We start from the raw sequence: 24,245 nt of genomic DNA, 5'->3' as shown, positions 1-24,245 counted from the left end.
AGGGTGAGGAACTGATTCTGCTTTTAGACCCGACAAAAGAGAATCCACCAGGATATCCACCAAAGTACTTTTACTCAGAAACCGCTACGGGTATTGTGCTAGTTAAGGTGCCCAAAGGAAACCGAGAGGTACCCCCGAGACGCAAACGAGAACAGCATGTAAAAAAAAAGCTCACAAGGGCATAAGTCAAGGAGATTGTGATGCCAGAACAACATTCTGCAAATTGACCCCCTTATATTGGTGGCCAGGCATGCTTAAAGCCTGTAAAACATATGTGGCAAATTGTGAGCCATGCTATTCAACCAATAAGTCATCACTAATTAAGCCACCACCATTGGCTCCTGTGAAAGCTGCTGAGCCAATGGGAAAATTCTTTATTGACCACTTCCCCCATCTTTGGGATATAGACATGTTCTCGTTTGTGTAGATGGATGCACTTCGTTCTGCTGGCTGGTCCCCACAAAAACTGTTTCGGAAAACGCACTTGCCAGGGCTATTTCTGATATAATTACTGTAGCTGGTGCACCCAAAATCTTACACTCCGATTAAGGCGGAGCCTTTGTATCTAAGGTCTTCAAAGACTACTGCGAACAAAGGGGGATTGGGTTAGAGCACAGCACGCCACGTCATCCGCAATCAGCGGGACTGGTGGAACGTAAAAATCGGGAAGTAATAAAGCTATTGGTCAAACTGTTTAGGATCAGGGGGAATAAGTGGACCACCATCATTCCGGAGGTATAGCTGTCACTCAATAATGTGCCCACATCTGCATCAGGGACAGTGTCCCCTAAAACTCCATATTATCTGATGTATGGGGTTGAGATGCATATACCGCTTACCCATAGTTCTTTTATTGCCTCAACACACTCTGAGTCCTTGACCCGACAGCAACAGTTAGAAAAAAAAAGTAACAATGGAGATTCATCAAATTGATCAGAGGATAAGGGAAGCAAATAGGTAGAAAATTTGACAAATAAAGCATGGCAACCCATAGTAGGAGAATGGGTACAGGAAAAGAAGTTCGAGCAGAAACCTGGTTTAAGACTGAAGTGGAAAAAACCTGTTCAAATACAGTCTGTTATTTACGAAAGAACAGTTCAAATACATATTAACTAGCCAAATGGCAAGCATATTCTTAAAACTGTCTCCATAGACAATATCAAAAGATGTCCTGCGGGATACCGAAAAGGAGGAACAATACAAGGTGCAGTCGTACACTGTCTTTCAAGACCCAGCTTGGAGCACGACACAGGAAATGGATGCGATCGAATTACTGACGACGGTCAGTCAGACGGTGTTGCCAGCTCTTCCACACAATGCTTGGCAATGCCTCAGGAATTGGATTTGCGAAAAGCAACAACCGAAACAAGGAAAGATCAACGAGTTACTTCAGCGAAGGAGGAAAACACCGCAGATAAAGAAGGAATAGAAACATAGAAACATAGAAGATAGGAGCAGGAGTAGGCCATTCGGCCCCTCGAGCCTGCTCTGCCATTTAATGAGATCATGGCTGATCATCCAAACTCAGTACCCTATCCCTGCGTTCTCCCCATATCCCTTGATCCCTTTAGCCTTAAGAAATAAATCTAACTCCTTGTTGAATATATTTAATGAATTGTACTCAACTGCCTTCTGTGGTAGAGAATTCCTCAGATTCACCACTCTCTGGGTGAAGAAATTCCTCCTCATCTCTGTCCTAAATGGCTTACCTCTTATCTTTAGACTGTGACCCCTGGTTCTGGACTCCCCCGCCATCGGGAACATCCTTCCAGCATCTAGTCTGTCTAGTCCTGTTAGAATTTTATAAGTTTCAATGAGATCCACTCTCATTCTTCTAAACTCCAGCGAGTATAAGCCCAATCGACCCAATCTCTCCTCATACGTCATTCCTGCCATCCCAGGTATCAGTCTGGTGAATCTTCGCTGGAGTCTCTCCATGGCAAGAACATCCTTCCTCAGATAAGGTGACCAAAACTGCACACAATACTCAAGGTGTGGTCTCACCAAGGCCCTGTACAACTGCAGCAAGACATCCTTGTTCCTGTACTCGAATCCTCTCGCTACGAAGGCCAATATACCATTTGCCTTCTTAACCGCCTGCTGCACCTGCATGCTTATCTTCAGCGACTGGTGCACAAGGACACCCAGGTCTCGTTGCACTTCCCCTTCTCCCAATCTATTGCCATTCAGATAATAATCTGCCTTCCTGTTTTTGCCACCAAAGTGGATAACCTCGCATTTATCCACATTATACTGCAGCTGCCATGCATCTGCCCAATCACCCAACCTGTCCAAATCATACTGGAGTTTCTCGCCATCCTCCTCACAGCACACACGCCCACCCAGCTTTGTGTCATCTGCAAACTTGGAGATATTACGTCTAGATCATTAACATATATTGTGAATAGCTGGGGTTCCAGCACCAATCGCTGCGGTACCCCACTAGTCACTGCCTGCCACTCGGAAAAAGACCCGTTTATTCCAACTCTTTGCTTCCTGTCTGCCGACCAGTTCTCTATCCAAGTCAGTACCTTGCCCCCAATCCCATGTGCCTTAACTTTGCATGCTAATCTCTTATGCGGGACTTTATCGAAAGCCTTCTGAAAGTCCAAATATACCACATCCACTGGTTCTCCCTTATCTATTCTACCAGTTACATCCTCAAAGAATTCCAGTAGATTAGTCAAGCACGATTTACCTTTTGTAAATCCATGTTGACTTTGTCCGATCCTGTCACTGCTTTCCAAGTGCTCTGCTATTACATCTTTTATAATGGACTCTAACATTTTCCCCACTACCGATGTCAGGCTTACCGGTCTATAATTCCCTGTTTTCTCGCTACCACCTTTTTTGAATAGTGGGGTAACATTAGCTACCCTCCAATTCATGGGAACTGTTCCAGAGTCTATAGAATTTTGGAAGAAGACCAGCAATGCATCTACAATTTCTAGGGCCACTTCCTTAAGTACCCTAGGATGTAGATTATCAGGCCCTGGGGATTTATCGGCCTTCAATCCCATCAATTTCCCTAACACCATTTCCCTACAAATACTGATTTCATTCAGTTCCTCCCTCTCATTAGATCCTATGTTCCCCGACATCTCTGGGAGGTTATTTGTGTCCTCCTTTGTGAAGACAGAACCAAAGTATATATTTAATTGGCCTTCCATTTCTTTGTTCCCCATTATAAATTCCCCTGATTCTGACTGCAAGGGACCTACGCTTGACTTCACCAGTCCTTTTCTCTTCACATATCTATAGAAGCTTTTCCTTTCAGTTTTTATGTTCCCTGAAAGCTTACTCTCATACTCTATTTTCCCCCTCTTAGTTAATTCCTTTGCCCTCCGTTGCTGAATCCTAAACTGCACCCAATCCTCAGGTTTGCTGCTTTTTCTGGCCAATTTATATGTCCTCTCCTTGGATCTTATGCTATCCCTAATTTCCCTTGTTAGCCACAGTTGAGTCACCTTTTTTGTTTAATTTTATGCCAAGCAGGAATGAAGAAATTCTGTAGTTCATCCATGTGATCTTTAAATGTTTGCCATTGCCTATCCACCATCAACCCTTTTAGTAATGTTCCCCAATCCATCCTACCCAACTCGTGCCTCATACCATCGTAGTTTCTTTTATTTAAATTCAGGACCCTAGTCTCTGAGTCAAATACTTCACTCTCCATCTTAATGAAGAATTCGATCATATTATGATCGTTCCGACCCAAGAGGCCTCGCACAACAAGATTGCTAATCAATCCTTTCTCATTACATAATACCTAGTCTAAGATGGCCTGATCACCAGTTGGTTCCTCAACATGTTGATCCAGTAAACCATCCCGTATACACTCCAGGAATTCCTCCTCCACAGTATTGTTACTAATTTGGTTAGCCCAATCTATATGTAGATTAAAGTCACCCATGATAACTGCTGTGCCCTTATTGCACGCATCTCTAATTTCCCATTTAATGCCATCCCCAACCTCCGCATTACTGTTTGGGGGTCTGTATACAACTCCCACTAACGTTTTCTGCACCTTGGTATTTCTCAGCTCTACCCATACAAATTCCATATCATCAGAGCTAATATCATTCCTTACAATTGTGTTAATCTCCTCTTTAACCAGCAATGCTACCCCACCTCCTTTTCCTTTTTGCCTGTCTTTCCTGAATATTGAATACCCCTGGATGTTGAGTTCCCAGCCTTGGTCTCCCTGGAGCCATGTTTCCGTAATCCCAATCATATCATATCCGTTTACATCTATTTGCGCAGCTAATTCATCCACCTTATTATGAATGCTCCTCGCATTAAGACACAAAGGCCTAGAAATTGGGTATAGCCCCGCTTGGGGCATTAGAATTGGCGCTGTGCAAATTTTATAGCCAGACGCAACTTATCGCCACCTCGCGCGATATTGGGTTGCAGCGCCCCTAAAGGTGATTGAGGCGCAAAATCAGGCATTACACGGGACTCCTAAGGCGCTAACCTTGCGGCGCTACTCAATATCGGGGCGGGCGGGCGCAGCGCAGGTGCTGTCAATTACCGCTGACCACGAGACTTTCAGGCGCCGGCCAGCCCTTAAAGGGGTGGGTCAGTAAGGATCAGCAGCCACACTCTGTGCCTTGTAGGCTTCAAAATCGGAGCTGGCCATTCTGTGGCGTTACAAACTTTGAGAAGATGGAGAGGGTGAGGCAGAGAGCGGAGTGCTTCACCAATGGGACACTGGATGAATTGGTAGGTGCAGTGGAGCGCCAGCGAGATGTGCTGTACCCCGACAATGGCAGGAGGCCTAATGAGAAGGAATACTGAAGAGCTTGGAGGGAAGTTTCTCAAAAAGGTAAACTCCAACAGCCTGGTGACCAGGAGCCCTGTGCAGTGCAGGAAGAAATTCAACGGCCTCACTCGGGTCGTGCGGGTGAGTGGTGTTTCGCCAAACTTCTTCATCCCTCCATCTGCACCTGACTTTATGGCCAGAGGGTACGCGATGCCCCATTGGCCATCTGTCAGCAAGCACCCATGGCCCTTTCTGGGAACATACATGCACATTAAACTCAGGGCATCATATAACGGCTATTCTACCATGGGGGCATGAGATGACAACTCAGGGCATCATGTAAGGGCTATTCCAGCATGGGGGGCATGAGATGACAACTCAGGGCATCATGTTTCATTACTTCCCGTCCTTTCTCCTGCAGGCCAAGCTGGCGAGGAACCGCAAGGCGCAGCTTCGCACCGGAGGAGGCCGTCCTCAACTCCAGACTCTCACGGATCTCGAAGAGAGAGTCCACCAGATTGTTGGAGGCCGTATGATTGGTCCTGTCACCACTGGAGCTGCCGACCCCATTGTGCACAGCGATGGTAAGGTCCTCACCTTTTTGAGCTGTCTCCCTCCACTTGTTCCCCCCACCAGCATGCTTTTTCACTCTGGACCCATGTCATAGCATTGCAGCAATCTTGCATCCCTTGCTGCCACCCTGTCCTTTCGCTAAAGCCACTCTTGAACCTCCCTGCTTTCAGATGCTGCATCACCAGCTCAGGAGCCGGGCCCTCAAGCTGCCAGTGCCACTGCCTCCGGAGGCGACGAGCAGGAGGAACCCGGAACATCTGTGCCAGCCTCAGGGGAGCCAGCCCATCTGGAGACTGGGGATAGTAGTTCCCTGGAGGGGAGGGTGGGGGGGTGGTCTCTGATGAGGAACCAGTTGCAGGAACCAGCGGGCTGCAGCAACGCGAGGGGGGTAGGGAAGCTCGGAGGCCATCTCCCCGGAGGGCAAGGCAGGCCACGATGACTGCTGCACAGAGTGCAGAGGAGGTGCGTAGCCTTTCGGAAATGAGCACCCAGGCTCGGCTCAGGCACACTGAGCTGATGGCTGCAGTGGGGAGGATGCCTGACTCCATCGACACACTGGCAAAGAGTGTGCAGGACTTTGGGGCAGCAATGGAAAGGACTGTCCAGGGCTTCGGGGCAGCAATGGAAAGGTCTGTCCAGGGCTTGACCGAAGCAGTGGAAAGGACTGTCCCGGCCTTGTCCGAAGCAGTGGAAAGGACTGTCCCAGCCTTGTCCGAAGCTGTGGAAAGGACTGTCCAGGGCTTCTCCGAAGCACTGGCACCTGCCACGCAAGTGCTCAGTGCTGCCACGCAGTCACTTGCTGTCCTCCTGCACACGCAGATTGAGGCCACGCGAACACTGAATGCTGCCACCCTAGCTGGATCAGGCAGGATTACCCGGGGCCCTTGCAGCACCACAGCAGGCCATCAATCTTTGGACCAGCCGATTGTGGTGCATACTGCGGTCCTGCCCCATCAGAGTGCCAGTGTGTCGGCCAACCACGGAGCAGGTGTCCGCTCTCAGGATGTAAGCATTCCTGATGCCACTGCTGGCAAGTCTCCACTGCAGCTGCCACCACCTGCAGGACAGACTGCTTCCAACCATTCACAGTTGGACCAGTCATCATCCGGGCCCTCCAAACCCAGAGGTCGTCCAGGCCGTCCCTCAGGGGCTTCTGCCCTTTCGGACACTCAGCAGGCGTCCCCCAGCCTTGATGCAGCCAGTGGGGTACAATTACGGAGGAGCTGCAGGGAGGGAAGGGGCCGATCTCGTAAGAGAAGTAGATCTCCATCAAGGGGTAAAGAGTAGAGGGAGCTGTTGAGACGTCTCATTTGTAGAATTCAAGGCCGTCTACACCTGCTGTGAATGTTAGTCATGTTTTGGGTAGTGTCGCGGGTTTGCCAGACAGTTATGTGTTAGTTCGTTAGTTATGCTTTCTGTTGCCATTGCTTTGTCATGCTGGAAGGAAGCACTTTTTGGAAAATAAAGAAAATGTTTTATTTACACTGGAACTCTAGACTATTTACAAGCATGGTGGCCTTCATAGGCTTTGGGCGAACCGGAGGGCACTGATCCAATTACCCCAAGCATTCCGTCAGAGGGGCCTAGAACCGAGTCCTTATGAGCCTCTGACGGACGGCCCTTCCAGTTTCTGGACCCCTCCCGTCTTCCTCCTCCTCCTCCTCCTCCTCCTCATCCGCCTGCTCTGCTGGACCTTCAAGGTCGGCTGGCATTGGCTGGGTGCGTCGGATGGCCAGGTTGTGGAGCATGCAGCAGACCATGACGATGCGCGACACTTGCTCCGACGAGTACTGCAGGGCGCCCCCTGAATGGTCGAGACAACGGAACCGCTGCTTGAGCACACCGATTGTGTGCTCCACAATGTTCCTGGTCGCCTGATGGCTGGTGTTGTAATGCTCTTCTGCCGGCGTGCTGGGCAAACGGAGCGGGGTCATGAGCCATGGGCAGAGAGGATAGCCCTTGTCGCCAAGAAGCCAGCCTCGTGGGTGAGTCAGGGCCTCGAAAAGGTCAGCCACTGAGGTCTGCCGCAGGATGAACGTGTCGTGGCTGCTGCCAGGGAATTGGGCATTGACCGCGATGATCATCTGCCGGTGGTCATAGACCAGCTGCACATTGAGGGAGTGGAACCCCTTGCGGTTACAGAACGCTTCGGGATTCTGTAATGGCGCCCGCAAAGCCACGTGTGTGCAATCAATGGCGCCCTGCACCATGGGGAAGTCCGCTATAGCCGCAAAGCCCTGTGCGCGCTCCCCCTGCATCTCCAGGGTCAAAGGGAAGGTGATTAATTCCCGTCTCCTCTTATATAGGGCAGCTGTAACTTGCCGGATGCAGCAATGCACCGCAAATTGAGAAATATTTGCAATGTCCCCAGTTGCTGCCTGGAACGAGCCGCTGGCGAAAAAGTTTAGGGCAACAGTGACTTTGACAGCCACCGACAGAGAGGTCCTGCACCGTAGCCGCGGCTGCAGATCTTCAGCAAGCAGGTGGCACAGCTCAGTCACCACATCCTTTGCGAATCGGAGCCTTCGCATACACTGCTCCTCCAACATGGCAATGTATGACACCTGCTGCCTGAAAACCCTGGCAGCGTACGGTCGCATTTGGCGACGTCCATTGCCCCTCCTCCTTCTGGCCATTCCCAGCCCTCTCTCCCTCCGCCTCTGTGCCCTTGCCATATGTTCAGCCAGCAGGACGTTCCCCTCCAAAGCAGCTCCCATTACAATGTGAGAGAAGTAAGACGCAGTAATATCTCACCAGCAAACTGTTGTGGACAGGGCTGAAGGTCCAAAGGAACCGCTGGCTCAATGAAGAGTACGCTCTCTCACTGAAGGTCAACAACTCTCTCCAACAACCAGCAAGATGCCCACCCAAAATGGCTGCCGCTTTTATACTAGTGCAGTCCCCTTTAAATAGCACCCCCCTAGCCCGAGAAGGACTTGGGAATGTTCCATCAAGCTGTCACTATTAGCGCCAGGCGGAACGGAGGCGGGCGCCACTCAATTTCTGGTCCGGGGCACCAAAAAGGCGTTGCACACTGAAATGACGTCATGATCTGCCTGCGCCCGCGAGCGGTCGCTAAGATTTAACGCCGGTGCTAAAACCCACTCAATATAGCAAGAGGCGCTGGGTTCACTGCGCACGGGTGAAAATTGGCTAACGCCCCACTTTTCGGCCTCTTTAGGCGCTAATCGCTGGCGCAAGCAACCGAATTTCTAGGCCAAAGACTTCAGGCTTGTTTTTTTAACACTCTTAGACCTTTTAGATTTCTCTGACTGCCACTTTTGCTTTTCTCTTTCCTGTCTTTTGCTTCTATCATTGTTTCCCTTTCCTCTGTCTCCCTGCACAGGTTCCTAAGCCCCTGCCATTTTAGTTTAAACCCTCCCCAACAGCACTAGCAAACACTCCCCCTAGGACATCGGTCCCGGTCCTGCCCAGCTGCAAACCGTCCAGTTTGTACTGGTCCCACCTCTCCCAGAACCAGTTCCAATGTCCCAGGAATTTGAATCCCTCCCCCTTGCACCATTCCTCTAGCCAAGTATTCATCTCAAATATCCTTCTATTTCTACTCTGACTAGCACTTGGCACTGGTAGCAATCCTGAGATTACTACCTCAACTGAGTGCCTGGTAAGGCCTTCACGACAACACGCGTCTATACACATGCCGGATCGAAGGAACAGCGTGTCAAGCTTCAACTAGTTTCAACTGACGTCTCCTTGACTCATATGAATAACACACCTCTACGGAATATACATCTGCTGATTGGACATTCTAAATACATGTTTCGCTCATTGCATGACTATGTACTTATCATCCTTTTAAATTGTGTACAATTTAAAATAAGGCAAAACATTCTCCTAGGATGACTTCAAAGGATTTTTCATGTAGCACATGATTGTGCATCTCCTGAACTTAATATGCTATTGTAACTTCATGAGGAATATTGACCAAATTCTGTCTGGATGTTCCAGCTCATTTTTGGTCAAGAAGGGGGTGTGAAGGAATAAGCCATATTTCAGAAAAATACAACATCATATGAACAGAATTCTGATTTTATTAATACATGATATACGGGGTTTAAAAGTCTGGAAAGCCTCGGCGACACAAGCTGTGTCAATACAGACTTCTGAGATAAGATGGTTTGATAACACAAAAGTTGTAAAACACCATACAAGCTTTGAAATGGGAATTGGTTAAAAATACTAAAACAATGGCCCTATTGAAATAGCAGTTTGGCGCTTCCAGAGAGTCTGAGGTTTGGAACCAACACAATGGAATGACCCAAGTAAAGTGTTATAAACTAACACGTTGAACAGAAACACAGAAACATTAAAAGAGGCCTGTGCCTTTGAAAAGATGATATCAAGTAAAAGAAGCACCTACTGGTCAAATAGTTTTTATGTTAAACTTGGAAGACAGGAGACATAATTCTTAATACAACCACTGAGATAGCTAGAAAACAAGAAAACACCCAAGTTGAAGTGTCTTTGATTTACATACTGTAAAAGATACCAACAGAACACCGTGAAGATATGACTTCAATTGATGCACCAAGCAATTACATTGTGTTTGTATTGAACTTGGAACACCATGGAGACAGGAGTCTGCTAATAACCAGTTAAGCCAATATTAAGAATTGAATGGAAGCCCTTCAATAAGAATGGCATCAAATAAATACGACTGTCATATTGTGTTTTATAATAAGTTTTGAAACACCTAAACAACAGACAGAAGTCTGCAAGCTAACAGTTGAATTGGCAGTAAGTATAGAGAAAAGTCAACAGAAAGAATGAATAGAGATAATTAGCTTACATCAACGGAAAACTTCAAAGGATAAACCACTAAAAATAGGTATACAAATAAAAGCTTTTCAGATAGACAGTCAGAAGTCACTGGAAATGGGCAAGCGATTCTTGGCTTCCGAACCACTCTGTAAGCCTACAACTCTGAGTCTCGGGTAATCAAGGTATTTGATTTTGGTGGATATCCTGGATTAGAATTAAGGATAAGAAATGTAAAAATATACAAATTTAAGATTTGAGAATAAGGATCTCTGAGGATAAGAAATGTAAACTATTTGTTTTTGAACTGTTAATGTTGCAATTGACTCAAAAGTTTTTAACTGTATGCCGGCTCTTAAATAAATCTATATATTTTTAGAATTGTCTCAAGTAGTATTTCTGTATCAATCTCGCGAACTCAATTTCTGTACACTCTTTTGTAAGGAGCTGCAGAATTCTGGGGGGTATTCAGGACCCTCATAATATCCGGAAGGTTACAGCCTAGTTAAACTTATTAAAAGTGCTATCCGGAGGATGGTAACATCTTCAAGTCATTTCTTTCCTTTAGGGAGAGATAGTCTGAACCTTTAGACCCAATTAAGCGTCTTATAGAATTCAGCTATCTTTAACTTTAGTTGAAGGTGAACGTCTGGGGAATACGCCTGATCTGGGGTAGCCCAAAAAGGGCTAGGACTAGTAATTATCCTTTCAAATGGAGATCTATTGGTGAAGGCAGAAGGCTTGTTGGAGCCAGAAGGCATGAGTACTTTGCATCGGTGTTTACCAAGGATGGGAACTTTGACAAAGCTACCATAAACAAGGAAGTTGTCAGGATACTGAATGAGATAAAAATAGATAAAGAGGAGGTACTAGAAAGGCTGACAGTACTTAAAGTGGATGCATCCTAGGTTGCTGAGGGAAGTAATCGTAGAAATTGTGGAGGTCCTGGCCACAATCTTTCAATCCTTCTTAGATACAGGGGAACTTGGAAATGTAGTTAACCGTGAGGAAGATAGTAACAGACTTCCAGAGGACAGAGATGGGCTGGTGGAAAGGGTGGACACAAGGCAGCTGAAATTTAACGCAGAGAAGTGTGAGGTGATACATTTTGGTAGGAAGAATGAGGAGAGAAAATACACACTGGCCTAGAAATTCGGTATGGCCCCGCCAGGTCTTTTGCGCCTGAAATTTTGCGCTCGCCAGGATTCCCGTAGCGCCTGCCTAAAATTCAGTTGCGACGGGCCAAGACGGCGGCGGGCGCTATTGCAGGGTTTGGCCGCCTCGCTAGGGGCGATGAATGTCACTTTCAGGCGTCCAGCTGCCGCTGCGGCACCCGATGCGGTGCGGCAGGCTGGGGTACTGCAGGCCTCCTCCTTCTCTTAAGGAGGAGCTGCCTGCAGCCGTCAGATCGCCGGTGGATTCCCCCGGCAAATGAGCCCGGCACCACGGAGAAGTGCCGGGCTCGCGGGACTCAGACATCAATGCCGCGGGGGGGTGGTGCAGGAGTCCGGGGAGGGAGGTGCGGGCAGGCGGCCGCCGGGAAAGCGGCCGGCCGCCGCTCCACCTTTATGCGCCGGCCTTTCGGAGCTGCAAGACCCCGTTGCACAAACGCTGTTTGCGGCTGCCACGGGCGAGGCGGCCGCAACTGAATTTGGCCATCGGGCCGGAATAGCATTGCAACCGGGGCGCTGCGCACACCGATGACATCATCGGTGCCGGCGCGGCGCTACCGGCTAACGCCGATGTTAGGGTCCATCTGAATTTCGGGCGATAAAAAACTTCAGGCGCAAACCACTTTATAGCCAATAAGTAGGCGCAAACGCAACTGAATTTCTAGGCCACTAAATGGTACAATTTTAAAGGGGCTTAAAGAACAGAGAGACCTGGGGGTGTTTGTGCACAAATCTTTGAAGGTGGCAGGACAGGTTAGCAAAGCAGTTAATAAAGCATCTGGGATCCTGGGCTTTATAAATAGAGGCAGAGAGTACAAAAGACAGGAAGTTGTGCTGAACCTATATAAATAATTAGTTCGGCCCCAGCAGGGGTATTGTATCTAGCGTGAAAGTTTTGGAGAGAGTAGAGAAGAGATTTACTAGACTGGTTCCAGGGATGAGGGATTAGAGTTAATTGGATAGACTGGAGAAGCTGGGGTTGTTCTCCTTAGAGCAGTGAAGGCTAATAGGAGGTTTGCTAGAGCTATTTGAAATCATGAAGGGTTTAGATAGAGTAAATAAAGGGAAACTGTTTCCAATGGCTGAAGGGCACAGATTTAAGGTGATTGGCAAAGGAACCAGAGGCGACATGAGGAAAAACTTTTTTATGTAGCGAGTGGTTAGGATTTGGAATGCGCTGCCTGATAGGGTAGTGGATACAGACTCAATAGTAGCCTTCAAAAGGGAATTGGATAATGAAAAAAATTGCAGGGATATGGGAAAGAGCGGGGGAGTGGGACTAACTGGATTGCTCTTCGAAAGAGCCGGCGCAGACTCGATGGGCCGAATGGCCTCCTTCTGTGCTGTACTATTCCATGATTCTCTGACACAGGTTTAATTATTTCCCTCAGTTTTGTATCTTCTTTTACATAAAAACCCACACTTCCTCCTGGGATGCAGTTTCTATCCTTAGAGATGTACCTGTCTCCTTTGAGATGTACCACAACATTGATATAACCCTCAGCCTCCTTTCCTGCACAGCCATTGATCCAGTTCATTTATGCTAAACCCTTCTGGATTATTTCACACAGTCCATAACATAGAAACATAGAAAAATAGGAGCAGGAGTCGGCCATTCGGCCCTTCGAGCCTGCTCCGCCATTCAATATGATCATGGCTGATCCTCTATCTCAACACCATATTCCCGCTCTCTCCCCATACCCCTTGATGCCTTTTGTGTCTAGAAATCTATCTATCTCCTTCTTAAATATATTCAGTGACTTGGCCTCCACAGCTTTCAGTGGTAGAGAATTCCACAGGTTCACCACCCTCTGAGTGAAGACATTTCTCCTCATCTCAATCCCTAAATGTCCTACCCCGTACCCTGAGACTGTGACCCCTCGTTCTAGACCTCCCAGCCAGGGGAAACATCCTCCCTCTGCATCCAGTCTGTCTAGCCCTGTCAGAATTTTATACTTTTCAATGAGATCCCCTCTCATTCTTCTAAACTCTAGAGAATACAGACCTAGTCAACCCAATAACACACTGATCCAAATTCAATCAGTAGGACCTCCCCATTCACACTTGCTTTGCGTGTTTGCCACTGAAGAATTTACACCAGGAACCAACCCCACCCCACTCCCCCCCGCCCCCCAGCAATGAATGGGCACAAATAATGCCCGGCCCTGAACTTCAGTGAGCGCACACTCACCTTCGCACACTTGGAGGATGTTGACTGTGTCTCCGATCTGGAGAGGGATATGATTCTCACGAGTCCCTTTGAAATTCCACACAGCTGAAACGAAAATTGGAAGAATAAATAAAAATTGGAGAGAAAATATAATGGCGTGAAAAACTGACATTGAAAACATAAGATAAAACACTGATGCTGCAGATTGGCATTAATAAAAATAGGAAACAAAGTCTTGTATAGAACGGTGCTGAAATAAAGGATACTACATATTGGTGCAGCAGTCATTAATTGATGGTGTAGATTACTATTCAGAAGAATATATATTTAATCTCAAATGGCACAGTAGGAAATGAAAGCAGAACAAACAGATCTGTGAGATAAATTAATAACACTTGCATTTATACATAGAACCTTATCACATTGAATTGTCTTCACATGATGAATTAGTTTTGAAGTGCTGTGGCTGTTGTTACAGAGGCAGGCACACTAGTATAATGCAACAGCACAATCCCACAAGCAGCAATGAGATCAAAGGTTTGGCTCAGTGGGCAGCACTCTCGCCTTGGAATCAGAAGGTCGTGGTTTCAAGTGACCACTCTCGGAGACTTCAGCACGCAATCTAGGCTGGCCCTTCAGTGCAGGACCTGATCGGGAGTACTGCGCTGTTGGAGGAGCTGTATTGCGGAGGAGACGTTAAACCGAGGCCCTGTCTGACCTCTCCGGTGGGCGTAAAAGATCCCAGGGCACTATTTCGAAGAAGAGCAGGGGAGTTCTACTGCTGTCCTGGCCAACAGTTATCGCTCAACCAATATAGCTAAAACTGATAATCTGGCCATTTATCTCATTGCTGTTTGTGGGATCTTGCTGTGCACAATTTGGCTGCTGCGTTTCCGACGTTACAAAAGTACAATTGATTGTAAAGCACTTTGGGATATCCGGAGGTTGTGAAAGGTGCTATATAAATGCAAGTCTTTCTCTCTTTCAATGAACAGGTGGTGGCTTGGTTGCTGGGGGAACGTTAGGCTGGACACTGAAAGAATGCCGTGCTCCTCTTTAACTGCCATCATGGGATTCTAATGTTCTCCGAATCAGGTAGACAGCCGATTGATCTACATCTATAGTGTGTCCTACAACGTGATACTCCCTTGGTGCTGCATCCACTATGCATTCGTGTCATGATGTGGGGCGGAAATATAGAAACATAGAAGATAGGAGCAGGAGTAGGCCATTCGGCCCCTCGAGCCTGCTCTGCCATTTAATGAGATCATGACTGATCATCCAAATTCAGTACCCTGTCCCTGCTTTCTCCCCATATCCCTTGATCCCTTTAGCCTTAAGAAATATATCTAACTCCTTGTTGAATATATTTAACGAATTGGCCTCAATTGCCTTCTGTGGTAGAGAATTCTACAGGTTCACCACTCTCTGGGTGAAGAAATTCCTCCTCATCTCAGTCCTAAATGGCTTACCCCCTAGACTGCGAACCCTGGTTCTGGACTCCCCCGCCATCGGGAACATCCTTCCTGCATCTAGTCTGTCTAGTCCTGTTAGAATTTTATAAGTTTCAATGAGATCCCCTCTCATTCTTCTAAACTCCAGCGAATATAAGCCCAATCGAAACAACCTCTCCTCATACGTCATTCCTGCCATCCCAGGTATCAGTCTGGTGAATCTTCGCTGTACTCCCTCCATGGCAAGAACATCCTTCCTCAGATAAAGCGACCAAAACTGCACACAATACTCAAGGTGTGGTCTCAACAAGGCTCTGTACAACTGCAGCAAGACATCCTTGCTCCTGTACTCGAATCCTCTCGCTATGAAGGCCAACATACCATTTGCCTTCTTAACCGCCTGCTGCACCTGCATGCTTAACTTCAGCGATTGGTGCACAAGGACACCCAGGCCTCGTTGCACTTCAACTTTTCCCAATCTATTGCCGTTCAGATAATAATCTGCCATCTGTCTTCCTGTTTTTGCCACCAAAGTGGATAACCTCGCATTTATCCACATTATACTGCACCTGCCATGCATCTGCCCAATCATCCAACCTGTCCAAATCATACTGGAGTTTCTCGGCATCCTCTTCACAGCACACACGCCCACCCAGCTTTGTGTCATCTGCAAACTTTGAGATGTTACGTCTAATTCCCTCATCTAGATAATTAATATATATTGTGAATAGCTGGGGTCCTAGCACCGATCCCTGCGGTACCCCACTAGTCACTGCCTGCCACTCGGAAAAAGACCCATTTATTCCAACTCTTTGCTTCCTGTCTGCCAATCCATTCTCTATCCAAGTCAGTACCTTACCCCCAATCCCATGTGCTTTAACTTTGCACGCTAAGCTCTTATGTGGGACCTTATCGAAAGCCTTCTGAAAGTCTAAATACACCACATCCACTGGTTCGCCCTTATCTATTCTACCAGTTACATCCTCAAAAAATTCCAGTAGATTAGTCAAGCACAATTTACCTTTTGTAAATCCATGCTGACTTTGTCCGATCCTGTCACTGTTTTCCAAGTGCTCTGCTATTACATCTTTTATAATAGACTCTAGCATTTTCCTCACTACCGATGCCAGGCTTATAATTCCCCGTTTTCTCTCTACCACCTTTTTTAAATAGTGCGGTTACATTAGCTACCCTCCAATCCATCACAACTGTGCCAGAATCTATAGAATTCTGGAAGAAGACCAGCAATGCATCTACTATTTCTAGGGCCACTTCCTTAATTACCCTAGAATGTAGATCATCAGGTCCTGGGGATTTATCGGCCTTCAATCCCGTCAATTTCCCTAACACCATTTCCCTACAAATACTGATTTCATTCAGTTCCTCCCTCTCATTAGACCCTATGTTCCCCGACATCTCTGGGAGGTTATTTGTATCCTCCTTTGTGAATACAGAACCAAACTATGTATTTAATTGGTCAGCCATTTCTTTGTTCCCCATTATAAATTCCCCTGATTCTGACTGCAAGGGACCTACGCTTGACTTTACCAATCTTTTTCTCTTCACATATCTATAGAAGCTTTTACAGTCAGTTTTTATGTTCCCTGAAAGCTTACTCTCATACTCTATTTTCCCCCTCTTAATTAATCCTTTGTCCTCCTTTGCTATATCCTAAATTACTCCCAATCCTCAGGTTTGCTGCTTTTTCTGGCCAATTTATATGTCCTCTCCTTGGATCTTATGCTATCCCTAATTTCCCTTGTTAGCCACGGTTGCGCCACCATTTTTGTTTTATTTTTATGCCAGACAGGGATGAACAAATTCTGTAGTTCATCCATGCGATCTTTAAATGTTCACCGTCAACCCTTTACGTAACATTCCCCAATCCATCCTAGCCAACTTACGCCTCATACCATCGTAGTTTCCTTTATTTAAATTCAGGACCCTAGTCTCTGAGTCAACTACTTCACTCTCCATCTTAATGATGAATTCTATCATATTATGATTGCTCATCCCCAAGGGGCCTTGCACAACAAGATTGCTAATCAATCCTTTCTCACTACATAATACCCAGTCTAAGATGACCTGATCGCCAGTTGGTTCCTCGACATATTGGTCCAGGAAACCATCCCGTATACACTCTAGGAATTCCTCCTCCACAGTATTGTTACTAATTTGGTTAGCCCAATCTATATGTAAATTAAAGTCACCCATGATAACTGCTGTGCCCTTATTGCACGCATCTCTAATTTCCCATTTAATGCCATCTCCAACCTTTGTTTGGGGGTCTGTATACAACTTCCATTAATGTTTTCTGCCCCTTGGTATTTCTCAGCTCTACCCATGCAGATTGCACATCATCAAAGCTAATATCCTTCTTTACTATTGTGTTAATCTCCCCTTTAACCAGCAATGCTACCCCACCTCCTTTTCCTTTTTGCCTGTCCTTCCTGAATATTGAATAAACCTGGATGTTGAATTCCCAGCCTTAGTCACCCTGGAGCCATGTCTCCATAATCCCAATTATATCATATCCGTTTACATCTATTTGTGCAGCTAACTCATCCACCTTATTACGAATGCTCCTCGCATTAAGACACAAAGCCTTCAGGCTTTTATTTAATACTCTTTGTCCTTTTAGAATTATTATTTGCTGTGGCCTTGTTTGATTTACACCCTTGATTTCTCTGCCTTCCACTTTTGCTTTTCTCCTTCCTGTCTTTTGCTTCTATCCTTGCTTCCCTATCCTCTGTCTCCCTGCACAGGTTCCCAACTCCCTGCCATTTTAGTTTAAACCCTCCCCAACAGCACTAGCAAACACTCCCCCTAGGACATCGGTCCCGGTCCTGCCCAGGTGCAAACAGTTCAGTTTGTACTGGTCCCACCTCCCCTGTACTGGTCCCACCTCCCCTGCACTGATCCCACCTCCCCTGTACTGGTCCCACCTCCCCTGTACTTGTCCCACCTCCCCAAATGTAATAACCTCTGACCCTGAGTACTGCCAACTGAGCCAAGCTGACACACAAAAAATCCTCAGTGTTTGGAAAAAGGAGTTTCAAATGAATGGTATAGATGAGCAGTCAAAACAGAAGAATCAATCTAATGGCACAAGCATTGGAAACCAAAAGTTACAAACAGATAGCTTATTGAATGCCAAAAGTACACACTGGTGTGAAAGTAGATCTCTCTCATTAAATTATGGAATTCTAATACCAATATTGGAACATGCAGCTGCTGCAGTGGAATCCAATTCAAAGGCCGAACTCACTGCTAAATACAATGGGAAACGTTGAAGACAAGAGATGACTGCACGTGTTTTTGGCCTCGTGATGACTAGCAGCATATCCTCTTGACCTCTTGAACCTAATTCTTTATCCTTTATTTCAGAATGGCAATCAATGACTTATGAAGCTAGCTGAATGGTAGCTCATTGTTCTGTTGTGTCTGTGCAGCAATACTATATGTACTGCAAAAAAAAAACAGTTCTTTTAACGACACATTAGAGCGATAGAGTGCTCAGTGGACAGCACAGAATATAGCATTTACTACACATGAGGAGGATCCTTGTAAATAACTCTTGTACACAGTGTTAGCAATAAGCATCCCCACAAGTCAGATTTAGTATGGATTAAAGCTCCATCTGGTCTAGCTCGTAAAATCTTACAGCAAATAAAAAAGCCATTCGGCCCATTGGGGCTGTGCCGGCTATTTGAAAGAGCTATTCAATTCATCCCACTACCCATGTTTCTCAACATCATACCTTATCTCTTCTCACACAACACACAACACACTCACACTCACACATGCAACACACAACACGCTCACACTCACACTCTCACACAAACACACTCACAACACACTACACACAACACTCACACACACACACACACTCACATACACTCACAGACACTCACAGACAACACAACACCAACACACTCTCACACACACTCACACAACACACACACACTCACACAACACACACACACTCACACAACACACTCACACACACACACACACACACACTCACACAAACATGCACTCACACACTCACTCACACACAACACGCTCACACTCACACACACTCACACAACACTTTCACTCACATAACACGCTCACACTCACACACACACACAAGATGCTCACGCTCACACACACACTCACACAACCCCACACCAACACAAACACACTCACACAACAGACACACTCACACAACACACACACACTCACTCACTCACACAACACACAACACACTCACACACACACTCACACAACACACTCACACAACGCGCACACTCACACAACACACTCACGCACTCACACAACCCACTCACACTCACGCACACTCACACAACACAACACACTCACACAACACACACACACTCACACAACACACACACTCAAACACACACACACATTCACACACACTCACACAACACACACTCACACAACACACACACACTCACAACAAACACTCACACACACTCACACAACACACTCACATACACACAACACAACACCAACACACTCACACACACTCACAACACACTCACACACACACACTCACACAACACACAACACTCACACACACTCACACAACACACTCACACATACTCACACACAACACAACACCAACACACTCACACACACACAACACACAACACGCTCACACTCACACAACATGCTCACACACACACTCACAACACACTCACACAGACAGAGACCACTGCAACAATCTGATTCTACTTCCCACACCAACCACCTTGGTGGGCTTTTTAAATGAGATGGTCAATTTAGTGCCAATTAATGGGACTATGGGACTGCTTTGTGCTTTTAGACTCACAATCCACCCATTATTTGAAGGGGCTGCTCCTCAATTTCTGGCTGCTCTTCAGTCCCACGCTCCTGACCTTTAGCCAACCGGTGCAGAGGGGAGTGGGCATGCCGGTGGACCTGATCGTGGGACTGATCCCGGGCCTGGCCAAGGTTGCCATTAACAGGTCCAGGCATCGTGCGGTCGATGGGGGTTGGGGGTGGGGTGGGGTAGGGTAGTGTTCGCTCCGGCTGCCTGCCTCTCTTCCGTGGCTATTTTCCATGCCCGGGTGTCCCTGGGGAGGGAGCACGCGGTGTCTGCTGGTATGCTTGAGCCTTTCCACGACTGGTGGGCACCGGAATGACTGCAGTGCGTAGTGGATACGGGGAACAAAATTATAATTTGATAAGTTTTTTAATGTTATGTTTTATTATAATTTGGAACTTATTGGTTGTGCCACTTGAAAAAGGAGGCACTTAGGGTTTAAGAGATTGCGATTGATGATTTAATCATCCTAATTGCTAGCCAAAAAGAATAGGCTCACGTGTGATGGAATACTCTCCACTTGCCTGGATGACTACAGCTCCAACAACACTCAAGAAGCTCGACAACATCCAAGACAAAGCAACCCGCATGATTGACACCCCATCCACCACCTTAAACATTCACTCCCTCCACCACTGGTGTACTGTGGCTGTGGTGTGTGTAATGATATCAGCAAATAGTGATGATATTTGTCTGTGTTTAATTACTTATGCCTTACAGCATATTTGTCAGTGTTTTTGATTACTTGTGCCTGACCAGCAGAGGTCATGTGAGAGACAAGCAGTCCAGAGGAGTTTTACTTTCAGTTTCATTCTAGATGCATCACAGCATAGTGTGTTCTGTAAAAAGCTGTAGAAAGTCTTGAACAAGACTTTAGATTAAACAACATTCTCTTTCAGAAATGAGTCTTTATTGAACCCAAAAAGAAATCAACACATGGTGTCAGAAGTGGCTGAAAGAGAGGAAGAAAAAAAAAACTGAAGTTAAATCAGCTCTCCACAAATTAGCAAGCCAAAAGAGAACATCGTTGCTTACCATTAGAGAATAGCTAACGAAGTGAAAAATGGAAGGTTTACACCCACCGGCGACGCTTCAATTAACAGGTAATGTGGCTGAAAATTGGAGAAGGTTCAAACAACGTTTAGAGTTGTATTTAGCGGCAATCGGAGCTGACAAGAAAAGTAATAAACAGAAATCGTCACTGTTCTTGCATGTCGTGGGTGATGAGGCGCTGGAGGTGTATAATAAATTCACGTTCGCTGTTGATGGAGACAAAATGAAGCTAGATAAAATAATGGAACAGTTTGAGGCCTACTGCATACCTAAACGCAACGTGACCTTTGAGAGGCACAAATTTTTCACATGTGTACAGAAAATCGGTGAGACTATTGATCAGTATGTGACTGAACTGAGAAACCGGAGCAAATCGTGTGAATTTGGGGGACTCACAGACTCGCTGATAAAAGACAGACTGGTGTGTGGTATTCGAGATAATGGTCTAAGGGAAAGACTGCTAAGAGAGCAAGATCTAGACCTGGGAAAAGCCATAGCACTGTGTAGGGTTACAGAGACTGTGAAGTTGCAGGCAAAGGAGCTGTTCAGTGACAGTAGCTGCAACGTGGATGCAGTGAGAAAGAACGGATACAAACCGTTTAACAAAGAGAGCGCCAATGTGAAAAAAGAGACGTGGCCAGCAAAAGAAAATGAAAGAGACAATCGGAAGTCATATAGTCGATGCGGTACACAGCATCCACCAAGAAAGTGTCCAGCACATGGTGAAACATGCAATAGATGCAACAAATACAATCATTATGCCCGTTGCTGTAAGAACCAAGCGCAACAAAGCAAGGTCCATATAGTAGATGAAAGCGAGAGAGAGGAATTCAATGTAGATGTTGTGTCTGAAAACAAAAAAGAAAGCGACTGGATGTTGACACTAAAAGTGAATGACATACACATTCCATTTAAATTGGATACTGGAGCACAAGTTAATGTGATATCAGAGACCGATTTTAAGAGAATTAGACCCAGACCAAAGTTACATGAAATACAAGTGAAAGTGACCGGATACTCAGGTACTGATATACCAGTGAAAGGAAAATGCATTGTCAAAGTAACACACAAGGACAGAGAGCACACGCTAGCATTAATCGTGGTGCCAAAGGATGTGCAAGCCATACTAGGGTTAAAAGCCTGTGAGAGACTGAACCTGGTAAAGAGAGTCCTCGTTGTGGAAAGCGAAGGAGAGACAGTCTATGATGAACTCATGAAAGAGTACAAAGACCTATTTAAAGGTCTAGGCTGCATTCCAGGAGAACACACGATCAGAGTAGATAAAAGTATGACACCGGTCATACATCCATGCAGAAAAGTTCCGTTTGCTCTTCAAAAGCAGCTGAAGGCAGAGTTGGACAGGATGGAAAGCCTGAACGTGGTTCAGAAGATAGATGAGCCAACTGAGTGGGTGAGTTCCCTCGTCGTAGTGGACAAAAAGAATGGAAAGCTCAGAATTTGCCTGGATCCAAGAGATCTAAACAGAGCAATAAAGAGAGAGCACTTCAAGCTTCCTACACGTGAGGAAATCATGGCACAGTTTGCAAATGCAAAATATTTCAGCAAGTTAGATGCGTCCTCAGGATTTTGGCAGATGAAGCTGGACAAAGCAAGTTCAAGACTGTGCACGTTCAACACTCCATTTGGCAGATACAGATTCCTAAGGTTACCATTTGGCATTGCCTCAGCTCCTGAAGTGTATCACAAGACTATCCATATGATCTATGAGCACCTGGAGGGAGTTGATACATCAATGGATGACATCATAGTATGGGGAACCACGAGAACTGAGCATGACGAGAGACTGAAAAAAGTGCTGGAAGCAACAAGGAAAACAATCCTGAAGCTGAATAGAGAGAAATGCCAGCTTGGGGTGACAGAACTGACATTCGTGGGAGATATCCTTAGCAGTGAGGGCATCAGACCAGATCCCAGAAAGGTGTCCGCCATTGAGAATATGCCAAGGCCACAATGCAAAAAGGACGTGCAGAGGTTTAATGGAATGATCAACTACATGGGTAAATTCATATCCAACCTCTCAGAAAAAATAGCGCCACTGAGAAGACTAACTGAAAAGAACATAGAATGGGAATGGAATCACGAGCATGAGAAGTCATGGAGCGATCTAAAGAAACTGCTCACAGAGGAACCAGTTCTGAGGTTTTATGGCCCAGCGAGACCCATCAAGATATCATCAGATGCATCACAGAGTGGGCTCGGTGCCGTTCTTCTGCAACAATATGACTGGCAACCTATTGCATATGCATCGCGCTCAATGACAGACGCGGAGACGCGATATGCTCAAATAGAAAAGGAGCTGCTCAGCATCACATACGCCTGTGAAAGATTTCACCAGTTTGTGGCAGGACAAGCAATCAGTGTAGAGACTGACCATAAGCCCTTGATTGCATTGTTCCAAAAGCCACTGAATAGCTGTCCGCTTAGAATACAAAGAATGATGATCAGGCTGCAACGCTATACACTGAATGTTGCGTACACACCGGGTAAGCTGATGTATACAGCAGACACGTTGTCCAGAGCTGTTGACCCAAGTGAGCCCGCAAACACCACAATGGATGTAAAAGTGAACGCCTACGTGGACATGATCACAAGTGCACTGCCCATAGCAGATGCAAGAATGGAGCTCATAAAGACTGAGACAAACAAAGATGAAACAATGAGACGACTGAGAAAAAGCATCTTGGATGGATGGCCCAACATGAAGCAAGACTGCTCACCTGATATAGCAGAGTACTGGAACTGCAGGGCGGAACTATCAGTGGTCGAAGACATCATCTACAAAGGAAGTAAAATAGTTATCCCAAAGAGTCTGAGAAGAGAGATGCTAAAAAAGATCCATGGAGGACATCTGGGAATCGAAAAGTGTAAGAAAAGAGCACGAGAGGTGATGTACTGGCCACGAATCAACCAAGATGTGACAAATGAGGTGTCAAACTGCACAATATGCCTGAAATATCAAGCAAGCAATCCGGTAGAACCACTAAAGCCACACCCAGCACCAGACAGACCTTACCAGAAGGCAGGCGCTGACCTATTCGTATGTCAAGGGAAGGACTATCTTGTCGTCACAGACTATTACTCCCTGTATCCAGAGGTTTGTAGACTGTACACCACCACTGCAGAAGCTGTGATAAGAAGTATGAAAGCCATATTCTCCAGACATGGCGTGGCAAGCGAGGTCTTCACAGACAACGGACCCCAGTTTAACAATGCAAATTTCCGACACTTTGCCAAAGAGTGGGACTTTGTCCACACAACGTCAAGTCCTCACTATCCACAGTCCAATGGACTAGTGGAAAAATCGGTCCAGACAGTGAAAAGACTGATGTACAAGGCAAAAGACAGTGGAACTGACTTCTACCAAAGCATGCTTGTATACCGCACAACGCCGCTCGAGTGTGGT

General features: G+C 46.3%; 1 protein-coding gene across 1 annotated transcript in view; it reads right to left on the bottom strand.

Moving 5' to 3' along the window:
* The window catches only part of LOC147123754 (dedicator of cytokinesis protein 2-like), a 1,461,504-nt gene that overhangs the window by 1,356,712 nt on the left and 80,547 nt on the right, over nucleotides 1-24,245 (bottom strand). Inside the window, exon 2 of the mRNA XM_085975685.1 lies at nucleotides 13,481-13,564. Coding sequence (XP_085831811.1) covers nucleotides 13,481-13,564 — 84 coding nt within the window. The remainder of the gene's footprint in view (nucleotides 1-13,480; nucleotides 13,565-24,245) is intronic.

This window comes from Somniosus microcephalus, chromosome 2 (genome assembly GCF_052327205.1).
Source record: "Somniosus microcephalus isolate GS21.2 chromosome 2, FLI_Smic_1.0, whole genome shotgun sequence".
NCBI lineage: Eukaryota > Metazoa > Chordata > Chondrichthyes > Squaliformes > Somniosidae > Somniosus > Somniosus microcephalus.
Note: the sequence above shows the minus strand (reverse complement) of the source record. Positions and strands in the feature narration are given on the sequence as shown.